Below are 16013 nucleotides of genomic sequence, written 5' to 3' on the forward strand. Positions count from 1 at the left end.
AAGCTTGAAAGATTTGTTTTCTTTTTAATTATATTTTCATTAATGCACACACAAAAACACTTCTGATATATTTTAGCTTAAGACCATAGCACATAACAATACTGCAAATTATAGTTACCTCCTAAATTATTTATTACATTCTTATAGGAAACAAGGATACTAGCTGTTTCACTAGTAGTTTTACACTACTAGTACAATTCACTGATAGAGAAGTAGAATTTTTAAAAGTTTACATTGGTATAAATAGCGTAGAAAAATCCATGAAATAAAATTACAAATAAACTACAGATAACAATTTTCTTTCCAAAGAATACAGAATACAAGCCCACCATTAAACCAAGGCGCAATCACACATAATTTCTGAAAATTGTTTTTAATGTATTTACATGAATAGTCGCACAAAAATAAAATACAAGTCACATTTTAAAAATATATAAACTGAACTTCATAGTTCAGCAGTTGGCTTTTAGCAAGGAGTCTGACTTGTTGATCAATGCAAGTGAATGTCTAGATAGCACTTCGTAAAATTTATGGAATAGTATAGGTATACTACACTATATCCTCTCATCAGGTGAACAATTAATTTGCTTACAAATTTTAAACTAGTATTTATAAATACAGCAAAGAAAATATCTTTCAGTATTTCTATGTATGTTCTCTAGAATAATGAGAAACATAACTCATTAAAAACACTATTTTAATAGGTACTATCAAATTTCCCTTCAAAAAGCCCATCAATTTATCCTCTCATCATTAGAGTGTAAAAATACCTAGTTTCCCTGAGGCTGGCCAACACTTAATTATCAAGTTTCCCCCCTCCACCCAATGAAATGGATTAAAAAGAACCAGTCATTATTGGTTAGCATGTCTCTGACTGGTGTTAAGGTTATGCTTCTTGTTTATTGGCCCTTTATATTTCCTCTTCCATTAACTTCCATTAACTGCCATTAACAATATTCTTCAGATTGTCATTTTTCTACTAGATTTTCTACTAGATTGTCTTTTTTCTTATTGATTTGCAGGAAGTTCTTAAGGAGATTTAGAAATATGTTTAATATACCTAACCCAATACTGGTGTGAGTGCACTGCAGTATTTCTACACAATTTAATTAAAAACATTTTTATTGTACAGTCATATAATGAATCTCTACATGCCCACCCTTCAGGGTCAATAATTATCAGTATGTTGCCACTATTCTTTTAATTCTGTTCAAGATAAGATTATGGTACATAAAGTTTTAACTTTTTATGTAGTTAAATATAAAATCTTTTCTTTTATGTATTACTACGGAGGCCCTTCCTGGAGCACCTGGGTGGTCAGTCAGTTATGCATTCAACTTCAGCTCAGGTTGTGACCTCAGGTTGTGACCTCACAGTTCGTGAGTTTGAGCACCGCATCGGGTTCTCTACTGTCAGCTTGGAGCCTGGAGCTGTGTCTCCTGCTCTCAAAAATAAATAAACATAAAAAAAAAAAAAAAAGAGAGAAGGCCCTTCCTATTTCAAAGTTTTATGGTTTGTAACCTCTGATGTACAGCTTGGCAAGAGAAAAGGATACAAAGAATAATGGAAATGAAGAGAACTAAAGAGTCCATTAGTGGATCCAAGCATAAATGGGAATTTGGAATATGGGGAATGAACAAATCCATAGCGGAATAAAAGTTAGAAATCTTTTGCAGAAATTTCTAGGGGCACCTAGGTGGCTCAGTCAGTTAAGCGTCCAACTCTTGATTTTGGCTCAGGTCATGATCTTATAGTTTGTGTGTTTGAGCCCTGCGTTAGGCTCTGCACTGATAGTGTGGAGCCTACTTGGGATTCTCTCTCTCTGCCCCTCCCCCTGCTGTGCTCTCTCTCTCTCTAAATAAATAAACTTTAAAAATCTTCTTAATATTTACTTTTAGGAGAGAGAGAGAGAGAGAAAGAGAGAGACAGAAACAGAAACAGAAACAGAGACAGAGTGTGAGCGGGGGAGGGGCAAAGAGAGAGGGAGACACAGAATCTGAAGCAGGCTCCAGGCTCCGAGCTGTCAGTACAGAGCCCGATGCAGGGCTTGAAACCATGAACTGTGAGATCATGACCTGAGCCTAAGTCAGACACTTAACCCAGGCGCCCAAAAATAAGCTTAAAAAAAAGAAAGTCTTAAAAAAAAAAAAAGAAATTTCTAGATCATACCTCAAGATCATAAAAGCCATATATGAATGACCCAATGCAAATATCATCCTCAATGGGGAAAAACTGAGAGTTTCATCCCTAAGGTCAGCAACAAGACAGGGATGTCCACTCTCACCACTGTTATTCAACATAGTATTGGAAGTCTTAGCCTCTGCAATCAGACAACACAAAGAAATAAAAGGCATCCAAATCAGCCAGTAGGAGGTCAAACTTTTACTCTTCACAGATGACCTATGATCTATGTGGAAAACCCAAACATTCCACCAAAAAACTGCTAGAACTGATGTATGAATTCAGCAAAGTTTTAGGATAGAAAATCAATGCACAGAAAACGGCTGCATTCCTATACACAATAGTGAAGCAACAGAAAGAGAAATCAAGAAATAGATCCCATTTACAATCGCCAAAAACCATAAAATACCCAGGAATAAATCTAACTTAAAGAGGTGAAAAATCTATACGCTGAAAACTATACAAAGCTTATGAAAGAAATTGAAGAAGACACAAAAAAATGGAAAAAGATTCCATGCTCCTGGATAGGAACAACAAATATTGTTAAAAATGTCGATACTACCCAAAGCAATCTACATATTCAATGCAATCCCTATTAAATAACACCAGCATTCTTCACAGAGCTAGAACAAATAATCCTAAAATCTGTATGGAACCAGAAAAGACCCCGAATAGCCAAAGCAATCTTGAAAAAGAAGACCAAAGCAGGAGGCATCACAATCCCAGACTTTATTCAAGTTATACTGCAAAGCTGTAATCATCAAGACAGTATGGTACTGGCATAAGAACACACACTCACATCAGTGCAACAGAATAGAGAACTCAGAAATGGAGCCATAAATGTATGACCAACTAATCTTTGACAAAGCATGAAAGAATGTCCAATGGAATAAAGACAGTCTCTTCAACAAGTAGTGCTGGGAAAACTGGACAGCGACATGCAAAAGAATGAACCTAGACCACTTACTTACACCGTACACAAAAATAAACTCAAAATGGATGAAAGACCTAAATTAAGACAAAGAGCCATCAAAATCCTCAAGGAGAAAGCAGGCAAAAACCTCTTTGATCTTGGCTGCAGCAACTTCTTACTCAACACGTCTCTGGAGGCAAGGGAAATAAAAGCAAAAATGAACTACTGGGACCTCATCAAAATAAAAAGCTTCTGCACAGCAAAGCAAACAATCAGCAAAACTAAAAGGCAACCGACAGAAAGGGAGAAGATATTTGCAAACAACATATCAGACAAAGGGTTAGTATCCAAAATCTATAAAGAACTTCTCAAACTCAACACCAAGAAAATAAATAATCCAGTGAAGAAATGGGCAAAAGACATAGACACTTCTCCAAACAAGTCATCCACATGGCCAACTGACACACGAAAAAATGCTCAACATCATTCATCATCAGGGAAATACAAATCTAAACCACAATGAGATACCACCCTACACCTGTCAGAATGGCTAACATTAACAACTCAGGCAACAACAGATGTTGGTGAGGGTGCAAAAAAAAGAGAATCTCTTTTGCATTGCTGGTGGGAATGCAAGCTGGTGCAGCCACTCTGGAAAACAGTATGGGGGTTCCTCAAAAAATTAAAAATAGAACTACCCTATGACCCAGCAATTGCACTACTAGGTATTTATCCAAGGGATACAGGTGTGCTGTTTCAAAGGGACACATGCACCCCCATGTTTATAGCAGCACTATCAACAATAGCCAAAGTATGGAAAGAGCCCAAATGTCCATCGATGGATGAATGGATAAAAAAGATGTGTGTGTGTGTGTGCGCGCGCGTATATATATATATATATATATATACACACATACACACACATGCGCGCGCGCGCGCACACACACACACACACACACACACACACACACACACACACACAATGGAGTATTACTCGGCAATCCAAAAGAATGAAATCTTGCCATTTGCAACTATGTGGATGGAACTGGAGGGTAATATGCTAAGTGAAACTAGTCAGCCAGAGAAAGACAAATATCATATGACTTCACTCATATGAGGACTTTAAGAGATGAGACAGATGAACATAGGGAAGGGAAACAAAAATAATATAAAAACAGGGAGGGGGACAAAACATAAGAGACTCTTAAATATGGAGAACAGAGGGTTACTGGAGAGGGTGTGGAAGGGTGGATGGGCTAAATGGGTAAGGGGCACTAAGGAATCTACTCCTGAAATCATTGTTGCACTATGTGCTAACTCATTTGGATGTAAATTTAAGTAAGTAAGTAAGTAAGTAAATAAATAAATAAATAAATAAGAAATTTCTAGATGACATAAGCAATAAAGAGAATTAGAAAACAACTTGAACAATAGGCTTAGATTATAACCTGAATTAAACAATACACATTCTTTTCAATCAAATGTGGAACATTTAATTATAATTAACCATTATATTATTGTTATATTAACAAATAACTAGTCTTGTTCTGAGCCAGTATTTCCTAAATGTCCATATTGACAAGAACTACCTGCTTGTTACATCAGATTCCAGAGCCCCTATCTTAGACCTAATAAATCAACAGCTGGGCCAGAAGCCAAGAAGGACTTGAGAGTTTTCTGCTTATTCAGTGGGATATTAGGAACCTCTAGTGGAAAGTCATATGAATGACATGAAGCTTAGATTCTATATATGCAGCTGCAAGGGAATAGCTTAAGTCACCATCTTAACCTCATAAATGTGTACAGCCAGAGTAGCAACTTCAAATGCTTACAAGGGGAGGAGAGGTCAAGGAAACAAGACAAAGGTAAGTGGGCTAGGTGTATTCTTCCAACACAAACCTACTTTGCACATTCAAAATGTTTTCTTTGTCTTTCAACATGTGGCTTTCATTACCTAATTTTTGTTAGGGTACAAGAAAATTTCACTTTTACTCTCTACTATAACAAAAATAAAAGAACAAGTGTGAATATAAGCAACAAATGACAACTGCCCTCAATGTCAAGAGATAAAAACAAGTGGCATGAATACAAGGGACTGGAAAATCCTTCTGCCCTAAGAGAATCATAGTCCAGTATTGCCAGATCTTTAGAATTCTCCACATAAATCAGAGATGCAGATCATTATGTAAAACCTCCAGAACTTCAAATACTGGAAACTAATTAAGATGGAAATGCTGTAATGGTCTGTCACCAACAGACTAACCAATACATTTACTGCAGGCCAGGTGCAAGCAGGCAGGCTCCCCAATTTTAAGCCTAATGTTATTAAAACAATGTAGTATTGGCACTGGATTAGATAAAAAGATGAACACTGGCAACAATAAAAAAAATACCAGAAAGATGGGGTGCCTGGGTGGGTCAGTCGACTGAGCATCCAACTCTTGATTTCAGCTCAGGTCATAATCCCAGGGATGTGGAATCAAGCCCTGCATATTGGGCTCCACACTGAGCATGGAGCCTACTTAAGATTCTCTCTACCTCTGCCCCTCCATGCTGTGTGCATGCGCATCCTCTCTCTCTCTCTCTCAAAAATAGATATAGGGGCACCTGGGTGGCTCAGTCAGTTAGCGTCTAAATCTTGATTTAGGCTCAGGTCATGATCTCATGTGGGATCCAGCCCCCCTGCATCAGGCTCTGCACTGACACTGCAGAGGCTGCTTGAGATTCTTTCTCCCTCTCTTTCTGCCCCACCCTGCCGCTTGCTCTTTCTCTCTCAAAATAAACAAACATTAAAAAATAAATAAATATAAGGAAGGTGACATTTCAGATTTACAGGTACAGGAAAAATTATTCAATAAATGATACCAAGAAATTTAATGAATTTGAAAAATGTTAAAAATAATCAAAAGATTAATGGCATAAGAGTACTAGGGCAGGAATTGTGGACATAATCCTTTCTGCACTCCAGTATAAACAAAGCTAAAATCTAAAAAACAAAATCAGGAAACAATCCTTATATACAAAAGAACATGATTATCTGTAATAAAAATTATGAAAATGATGAATATTCCAAAAGACAAAGCATCAAGGGACAATCCTAAAAAGATCAAGAACAAGAAAAATATTCAACCTCATTAATAACAAAATATTTTTTTAAATATAGGAAACTTGGGTTAGAGTTCCAAAAATCATTCATATTTAGGGCTGGTAATATTATGAAGGTAAATACACATTATTTCTGGTGGGAATGTAAACTAAACAGCAATTGGCAATATCTACCTACCAAAAGGCTTAAAATTCTGCCTCCAATTCTACTTCTAGCAATTTCTAAAACAAATAATCAGACATGCAAAAGGATGTACACAGAAGAAACCTGATGAAAGCATTGTTGATAACAAGCTTTGGAAAGCAACTAAATTTCCACTTAGGACTGATTAAATTATGATCATAATACAATGACGTAAGTTTATACGTAGTGATAAAATATGCCATGGATGTGTTAAATAAAATTTTTATAAAAGCACAGTTTTATATTAATGAAATTTTATACCCTACTCACGTATATAAATAATATACACATGGGGTATCTGTGCAGTGTTTGTGTATATACAGAAAGTCTGTAAGGTAAGTCTCACTAAATTGCTAATCAACATTATCTCTGAAGGGTGATAAAATAGTGATTGTTTTTGAAGTTTCTGCACTGTGTATTTTTTACACAAGTAAAAGTATTTCCATTTTGAAAAATAAAAGTAACAAAGATAAGCTTTTTATAAAATTTTTTCTAGATATGTATACATTTTTTAAATATTATATTTTGAGAGAAAGAGAGAGAGCACAAGCAGGGGAGGGACAGAGATAGAGAATCCCAAGCAGACTCCATGCTGTCAGCCCAGAGTCCAACTTGGGTTCCATCTCAGCAACCGTGAGATCATGACCTGAGCCAAAATCAAGATTCAGATGCTTAACTGACTGAGCCCCTCAGGTGCCTTGATATATGTATATATTTTACCTGGGCTATATTATATTCTATTTCTATCCACAGAATGGTAACTTTTCAATGAAACACGAATATATTATCACCAAAGCTAAAAATCACTACAATCAGAGGAAAGAGTCATCCATAGGGAAAAAGAGGTTCTTGCTTATAGTAAAAATGATCCTGGGTCCAATGTGTAATAGCTTACAGCAAAATCACAAAGTATTTCCACTGACTTTGCAATTTAATGCTATACTTAGAACATCTTCATAGTTATATACACAAAAGAACGGGTATTTAACTGTGGTTTATAATATTAAATACAGAAATATTATCTACCAGAAGACATAAAAATTACCGTGATTTCAGCTGAGCCTTTCACAAAGGGAAATTCCAGCGTTCTAACTTTCCCAATAAAGAGTGGTGTATCTGTATCTTCCTCATTAGAACCTTTAATTGTAGCTACTACAGTGCCAACCAAATCAATTCCAGTTTGATTATTGTAGTCATCCTTCAAGTAAACAAAAGATAAATTAGAAGAACTGGTAAGGAGATTAAATCCAGAAAAGGAAATGAATGTATCAGAAATACAATATAAACTCTAAATATCTAATTATCATCATCCTTCTTACTCCAAACACAGAATTCAGTTCTCGGATTAAGAGCTCCACAGGCAGAAAATAATCTGAGAAACTGTAAAAGAACCAGAGGCTTCCATCTAATATAATGATTTATAACTTTCTATATTAAAAGGACTCCCATTTTAAAATTTCACCTTGTCTTTTACTTTTATTCATCTATTGATCTAGGAAGAGAAGAATGATTCACCCGTCTAAAACAGCAAAAAACTTTCTGAAAGGAGTTAAGTATCCCACCAGCAAAATTTTCCATAAAGGTGAAGTCGGCTACTGTGTTTTACGTATTTTTGTTAATATTCTCAGCAGCTCTATTGCTGCTTACTCTCTCGGTAATAAGAAGCTTTAAAGAGCTCATTGTGATCAATCATCAGAGCAGATCTCTCAAAAATAATTATTTCCTTCTGTCCCAATAGTGAAATGGACACTGAGGAATCAATTTACTTCACACATATTCATAATACATACATGAAAGAAAGGTATGTATTAGGAAAGGTAGGCAAATTCCTGCATTTTTGAGTCAGTCCTACTTAGTATATCTGGATATATTTTATGTATAATGTTACACATTCTCTGTATTCAAATACAAAGGTGTTTATAAACATTTCATTGACCCACACAAATTTTCCATATTACCTTAAACTGAATAATTAAGGTCTAACTCTATAAATAACTATTCTGTACACTAAAACTAGAAATAATTTTTCTTATTCTTTGCAATTTTGGAAGTAAATAAACATTACCGTAATAATAAGATGTAAATCTTTGGCCAAGGTCCTACTGGCAACTGAACGAACATTTGAAACAGCTGGTGTAGCTGGCTGGATTTTAGGAACTAACTTCACAGGTTCATTAGGTAGAACATCAACTATAATCTTACAAAACAAAAGCAGCATTGTGATGAATAATATATTGATGGTTTAGTATTTAAGAGTAAGACAAGAAATAATGCTAGCATATACTAAATAAAATGAAATGTCACCTTCTAAAATAGATCTTCTTAATCTCCTAAACTTGGAATCAACTTACTTTTTAAATTCAGAAAAGATAAATTCAGAGATAAATTTTTGCATGTTAACAGTCATCTAAGAACAAATTTAGAGGGATTTAAAAATACAGACAATTTTGGAGGCACCTGGGTGGCTCAGTAAGTTAAGCGTCTGATTCTAGATTTCGGTTCAGGTCATGATCTCAGGGTTTCATGAATTTAAGCCCTGCATGGGGTCTGCGCTGACAGCATGGAGCCTGCTTGAGATTCTCCCTCTTTCTCTGCTCCTCCCTCACTCAACTCTCTCACAATAAATAGATAAACTTAAAAAAAAACCCGATTTTTAAAAATTTAGTACACTAAGATATTGAAGGGAGATGATGTATATCAAAATTACTTTAAATTTCATTATTCAGAATTACTAGTATCTAAAATGTTATTAACTGAAAAATTTTCATGTATGGTTGATAGAAGTAACCTTATCATGATATACACTAAAATGCCTACTGGAGTCTTTGAAATAAAGAGAAATGGGAAAAGTAATTTCTACATCAGGTCATATTATTGAACATAATTTAAATATATTCTTTTCTAATAGTCCTGAAAATTGCACTATTTATACTTTGCATCCAATAATTCACTTTTAAAACAAAACCTTTTCATTCCTACACTAGGCAAGAAAATGTAAAGCTAACTATACTATATAAAAAGAGTAAGCAAACCTGTTCACTGTTAAGAATATTTGCTTTATCCATCATAAAACCAAACTGGATACAATAGGTCCCCACTTTGTTAGGAATTGCTTTATCCCTAAGTTAGAAAGAAAGAGAAGATCACTGACAACTTTTAATTAAAAAGATAAGGAATTCAAAGCATCAACATATTCCGTTCCTTCCACAAAATGCATACAAAAACAATTACTATTACTAAATTTGCCTTCATTCAACAAATATTTCCCATAATATCAAGCTTTACTCCAGGTCTGTCTTACCTGGATATTCTTTCTCAAAATACCGAGAAATGAAGCTCTGGATATGGCAAAAGTTCATAAGAACAGGAATGTAAAGCTGACAAACTAGTAAACACAAAAATGCTGAGTTATGTGTCAAGTGAATTTTGCCTTGTTTCTACAAAATAAATATCCAACTCACAGTTTTATATTTCAAAATTATAGGATCCTGATCTTTTTATATTACTGTTTCCTTTCAAGCACCATTCTAAATATTTAAGTTTACATATAACACAAGGCATTCACTATGACTTACTTATCAATAAAGAGCTCAGTACTTAATAAGAGGTACACATACTAGTATGCTTTGATCACACCTAATGAAAGCAAAAACATGAATAACATTTTCTGGTATAACTTGCATGGTATGTGCAACACGGCTCTAGATCTCTAAGGTGGCTTTTGCATGTGATTCACATTCTCAAAATACTGGATAACGGAGTAAAAAAGAACAAAGGCTTTGAATATGTATCTGTATTGACATCCCAGAACTGCAATATATATGAAAACTTGGAGAAAATAATCTATGTCATGTTTCTCCAAGAGAAGAATTCCTAATAAAGTCATAGTAAGACTGAAACAAGACCTCTGCTTCCAAATGGAAGGCAAACTCTTCCTGATGAAGACAAGCATATTTTATTTTTATTTTATTTTTTAAAGTTATTTTTTAATTCCAGTATAGTTAACACAGTGTTGTATTAGTTTCAGGTGTACAATATAGTGATTCAAAATTCAACACATTACTCAGTGCTCATCATGGTTAGTGTACTCTTAATCCCCTTTAACTATTTCACCCATACTCCCCACCTGCCTCCCCTCTGGTAACCACCTGTTTGTTCTCTATGCTTAAAGGTCTGTTTTTTCGTTTGACCCTTTTCCCCCTTTTCTTCATTTGTTTCTTAAATTCCACATATGAGTGAAATCATATGGTATTTGTCTTTCTTTGACTTATTTCACTTATCATTATACTCTCTAGATCCATATGTCTTGATATTTAAACAAGTGTATTTTAAAAGGCATTTGCTTGAAGATGTTAAAGAGATAACAAAAGTGAAAAATAACTCAACAGGATATAAGATAGCATGGAGATCCTGGGAAGGGAGTTTCACATTTAAGGCTGCTTTAATCAATCCTGGGAACACATCCTAGGCATAGAGGTGAACCTAGTCAGATAGGCTTCCAAGGGAAAAACAACTCAGCTTTGAATCATGTCAATCTCTGAATGTGGACTTAAATGATAAAAAGACTGCTACTGGCCCAAATAACAGAAGCAAATGTAAACCCAACCTGGAGAAAGAAAGTGCCTGACACTTCAAATTATTTCCATAAATATTCATAAACAAAATGTATGGTAAACAATAAAAAACAGGTACATAAAGAGGCAAGAAAACTAGAATGAAAACCGACAGAAGCAAAAGACCCCTGAAACAGACCAAAAGGAACTTGAGACAGGCTTTTAATAAACTCTGGTTACTGCTTCTTAGGGTAATAAAAGACAAGGCTGGGAATTCCAACATAGAACTGGACTTTAAAAAGCAAAAACAAAACTAAACTAATAATGCCAAACAGAAATTGTTTATTCAAAGATGGGTTTAATAGCAAACTGGATACACTGAAGGTATTTCAGAAGAAAATATCTAGAATGAAGGGAGACAAAAAAAAGAGTGGCAAACAGAGAAAAGAGGATGAAAGACTGAGAATGATGTAAGGACTAATATGCCAGAAAAAGAAGAAGGAAAGAATGAACAGAAGCCATATTTGATGAAATGGCTGATAGTTTTTATAGGCTTTGATTTTATGGTCTTTGAGTTTGAAAAATTAAGTAGAATAAATAAAAAGAAATCCATGAATAGGCATGTCATAGTAAAATTGTTGAAAACCAAACTTAAGGCAACCAAAGAAGAGTGGAAATGATTACTTTTCAAGATAAAAATAAGGCTGACAGCTTAACTCCTCAACGTAAACAACAGGACAGTGAAGGCTGGCTTGAAAGTACTGCAAGACAGAACTGCCAATCTAGAATATCATTTCTAAGAAAAATACTCATCTAGTATGAAGGTGGAGTAAATATATTTTCAGGTAAAAAAGAGATAATTCATCGCCAGCAGATGTACACTAGAGGAAATACTAAAGGAACTTCCTCAGATGCAAAACCTGAGTGGAAGATTAACAGAATAAATGAGTTAGTAAATCTAAATGAACACTATATAAACCAATAATGTATTCACAGGCTTGACATATACAATAATGAAGGCATTTAAGTTGAGAGAAATGGTGTTTAAGTGTTCTAAGATCCATGCAGGGCAAAGAGAGGGCAAAAAATGCAAAGTGTCGTCACACATTGCTATAGGATGCCAACTATGCATGCTGAAATCTCTTTTAAAAAACCCACTTACAGAATAGTAAGATCGTATAACTACCAAGTTAATGAGAAAAAACAATAACTAAAAACAATAAATTCTAAAGAAAAAGGAACAAAGAGTAGGAGGATCAAATAAACATGTTGAGTCAAAAGCAAGTGCTTTCAGTTATTATTTGTAAGATCTAAACTTTTCATTTAAAAGATTATTTTAAAAAACAACTATAATGCCATCTATAAAAGATCACTTAAAATATAAAGATACAAAAGTAATGAAAAAAGATATTTATCCAAAAACTCTCATGATCCCTAAGGTGGCTTTTGCAGGTGACTTATATGGAAAGTTGGTATACTGTTATCAAAGTAGATTTCCAAGCAAAAAGCATCACTAGAGAAAAAAGGTGAATACTTCACATAATGTTAGCCAATTCAATTGGCCAAAAAAACATAATAATGTAAATCTGTATGTAAATATTAACATAGCCTAATAAAATGTGTGAACACTAACAGAACTAGGAGGCAAAGTAATTCTGTACTCATAATGGGAGATTTCCAACACTGCTTAAAAAATACACCTATACAGGGGTGCCTGGGGGACTCAGTTGGTTAAGCAACCGACCCTTGATTTCGGCTCAGGTCATGATCTCACAGTTTGTGAGATCAAGCCCTGTGTTGGGAACCTGCTCAGGATTCTCTCTCTTTCCTCTCTCTGTTCCTCCCCCACTCACGCTATCAAAATAAACATTTAAAAATATATATACAGTAAAACCTTGCTTTGTGAACATAATTCATTCCAGAAACATGCTTGCAATCCAAAGCACTCGTATATCAAAGAGAATTTCAAGAACCATTGGCTCAGTTGTGATCATTCAGCATCACGTACTACTTGTATTGCAAAACATCACCTGTTTATCAAGTTAAAACTTATCAGAAATGTTTGCTTGTCTTGCAGAACACTCTCCAAAAAAGTTACTTGCAATCCCAGGTTTTACTGTATATAGAAAAATTAAAAATATAGAAAAAAATTAAACATAGAAAAATGAAACACAAGGATTACCAAATTTTGAATGAACATAACACTGTACTTCACATGCAGTGTTTATTATTTTCTAGTGTACATATTTACCAAAATTGACCATATGCACATACTACAAAAACAATTATCAGTTTCAAAGAAATGAAATTATATTAAGGTAGGCTCTCTGATTACAGTGGAATTAAGCCAGAAATCAGCAACAGAAAAAGAATAAGAAAATCCCAAAATTCAGAAATTAAACAATATACTTCTAAAGAATAGCCATGGTTGGAAGATGAAATCACAATCGAAATTAGAAAATATCTTGATCCAAATAATAATGAAAATACAATGTAAAAAAACTTGCAGAATTTATACCTCTACATGTATAAACACATATATTTAAACATAAGTATTTATAGTCACATATATGTATATACAGGCTGAAAATAAGCATGTTAAGCAGCAATCCTAAGAAGTTTTAAAAAGGCAAAAGTTGGTTCTTCAAAAACACCTACAATATTTACATCTCCTGGTAAGATTAGCTGAGTAACAAAAAATAATGTGAACAATGGGAGATCACTATAGATCCTACAGGCATTAAAATTAAATTATGAACGAATTTTTAAATTAACATAAGGAATGACAAATTGAAAACTGTAAGTTACCAAAACTGACCAAAGACAACAAGGAAATACAAATACTCATATAACTGCTGAATTTGAAGAAACTGAATCCATACTACAACCTTCCTCCCCAAAACTACAGGCACAGATGTCTACACTAATGAAATCTACCAAACATTTAAGGAAGAAATAATGACTCTCACACAAGATCCAGAAAATAAACCAAGACTTAGGGCCCACTTCTCCCCGTTACTTTAGTGAGGCACTCATGACCTAGATACTAAACCTAAAAAGAACGTTTAAGAAAGCGTAGGCAACCCTGACTCATTAATGTAGATGAAAAAATTCCAATCAAAATATTAGCAAAACAAAACGGTCAATACATAAAAGAGGTTATGCATCATGATGAAAATGGATTTACTCCAGTGATACAAGACTGGCTGAATGAACATTCAGAAAATTAATGTTCTGTAAAATTCAGCACATTAAAAAAGAAAGGAAAAATATCACATATTACCTCAATAGATGATAAAATCTAATGTCAATCCATAATAAATAGAAATTCTCTTACTAATGATTAGAAATGAACAGACTGATAAATATATCTACCAATGAAATTAGGAACTGGGGATGAATTAGAATGACCACTCTCATCATATCTAAAATTTTACTGTAAGTCCAAGCCAGTTAAATATGGCAAGAAAAAGAAAATGCACAATGACTGAAAAGTAATAAACCTATTATTATTCACAGGCGTTGATGTGCATCTATTCTGAAATCCCAAAGAATCTATAAACAAAACTGGAGATTAAGGAAGTGAGGAGAGATGTTGGCTACAATGTCAATAAACACAAGTGAACTGGATTTCTGTAACCAACAACAAACGTAAAAAACGTTAAAGGATGTTGTCTACAATAGCATCCAAAATATCAACGATCTTTATCTAGACATTATGCGAAATGAAATAAATCAGACAATTACATATACTCTATTATTTCACTTATATGTAGAATCTAAAAAACTCAAACTCGTAGATACAAAGAACAGATTGGTTGTTGCCAAAGGTAGGAGCTGGGAGATGGAGGAAATGGATCAAGGTGGTCAAAAGGCACAAAGTTTCAGTTAAAAGATAAGTAAATCCTTGGGAAGAAATGTGTAGCATGGTGGCTATAGTTAACAATACTGTAGCGTATATTTGAAAGTTGCTAAGAGAGTAAATCTTAAAAATTTCCACCACAAGAAAAAAACTTTGTAGTTATTTAAGGTAATGCATGTTAACCGAACTACCATGGGAAACATTTGGGTGGAGATATATATCTATCTTGAATCAGTGTTATATACCTTAAACTAATACAATGCTATATGTTAATTATATCTCAATAAAATTGAAAAAAATCACCTATTTAGGTATTCATCTAAGTAAAGATGTAGGACACTTTGATTCAAAATAGTGCAAAATGATACAGAGAAACTAAAGAAAAAATAGAGGAATATGACATAATAGGACTGCAAGATGTTCCCAAATTTCTACCAAAAAAATCCCAACAGCTTTTGTTATTAAAATTGTATTTGGTATTTGAACTTGGTAATATGATTCTGAAATTTATATGGAAAATTAAGGGCCAAGATATTCAAAAAGAACAAAGTTACAGGGCTTGTTCTATAAGATATCAAACTTATCAAGAAGTACGGTATGGTAAAATATAGACAAACAGGTGAAGAAATCAAAATAGGGAGTCAGATGCACACAAATATGGACATATGATTTAAAATAAAGATGGCACAGTGGAACAATGATCTCAATAAAAAATACAGACACAACTATTTATGCATACATAAATTAAAAAAAAACCTGACCTGTACTTATACCTCATACATTAAAAATATTAATTCCAAGAATAACTACAAAATTATAATAAAAAAGAGCAGACAAAGTTGGGGCACTTGGCTGGCTCAGTCAGAAGAGCATGCAACTCTTGATCTCAGGATCATGAGTTCAAGCTACACATTGGGTGAAGAGAAGGCTTAAATGAATTAAAAACAAAACAAGGAAAGAGTTAGTGTTCCCAAGACCTCCCCCAGGTTTGATGATTAAGAGAACTCACAGGACTCTGTTAATAGTCATACTCACAGCTATGATTTATTACAGTAAAAGGATACAAAGCAATATCAGGAAAGGGAAAAGATGAACAGGCAACATCCAAGAGAGAACATACACAAACTTTCAAGGGTTCTTTTGCAGTGGAGTCACAAAGGACTTGCTTAATTGCCCAGCAACAAGTTATGATAACACACACAAAATGCTGTTAAC

General features: G+C 34.0%; 1 protein-coding gene across 3 annotated transcripts in view; it reads right to left on the reverse strand.

Annotated features, from left to right (window-relative positions):
* Positions 1-16013, reverse strand: part of SMCHD1 (structural maintenance of chromosomes flexible hinge domain containing 1) — a 152799-nt gene that overhangs the window by 36600 nt on the left and 100186 nt on the right. For all 3 annotated transcript variants that reach the window (XM_027068601.2, XM_053206132.1, XM_053206131.1), the window contains 3 exons: positions 9416-9503; positions 8449-8580; positions 7429-7581 (listed from right to left, as the gene is read on the reverse strand). In XM_027068601.2, coding sequence (XP_026924402.1) covers positions 7429-7581; positions 8449-8580; positions 9416-9503 — 373 coding nt within the window. The remainder of the gene's footprint in view (positions 1-7428; positions 7582-8448; positions 8581-9415; positions 9504-16013) is intronic.

The sequence above is a fragment of the Acinonyx jubatus genome, chromosome D3 (genome assembly GCF_027475565.1).
Source record: "Acinonyx jubatus isolate Ajub_Pintada_27869175 chromosome D3, VMU_Ajub_asm_v1.0, whole genome shotgun sequence".
Classification (NCBI taxonomy): Eukaryota; Metazoa; Chordata; class Mammalia; order Carnivora; family Felidae; genus Acinonyx; species Acinonyx jubatus.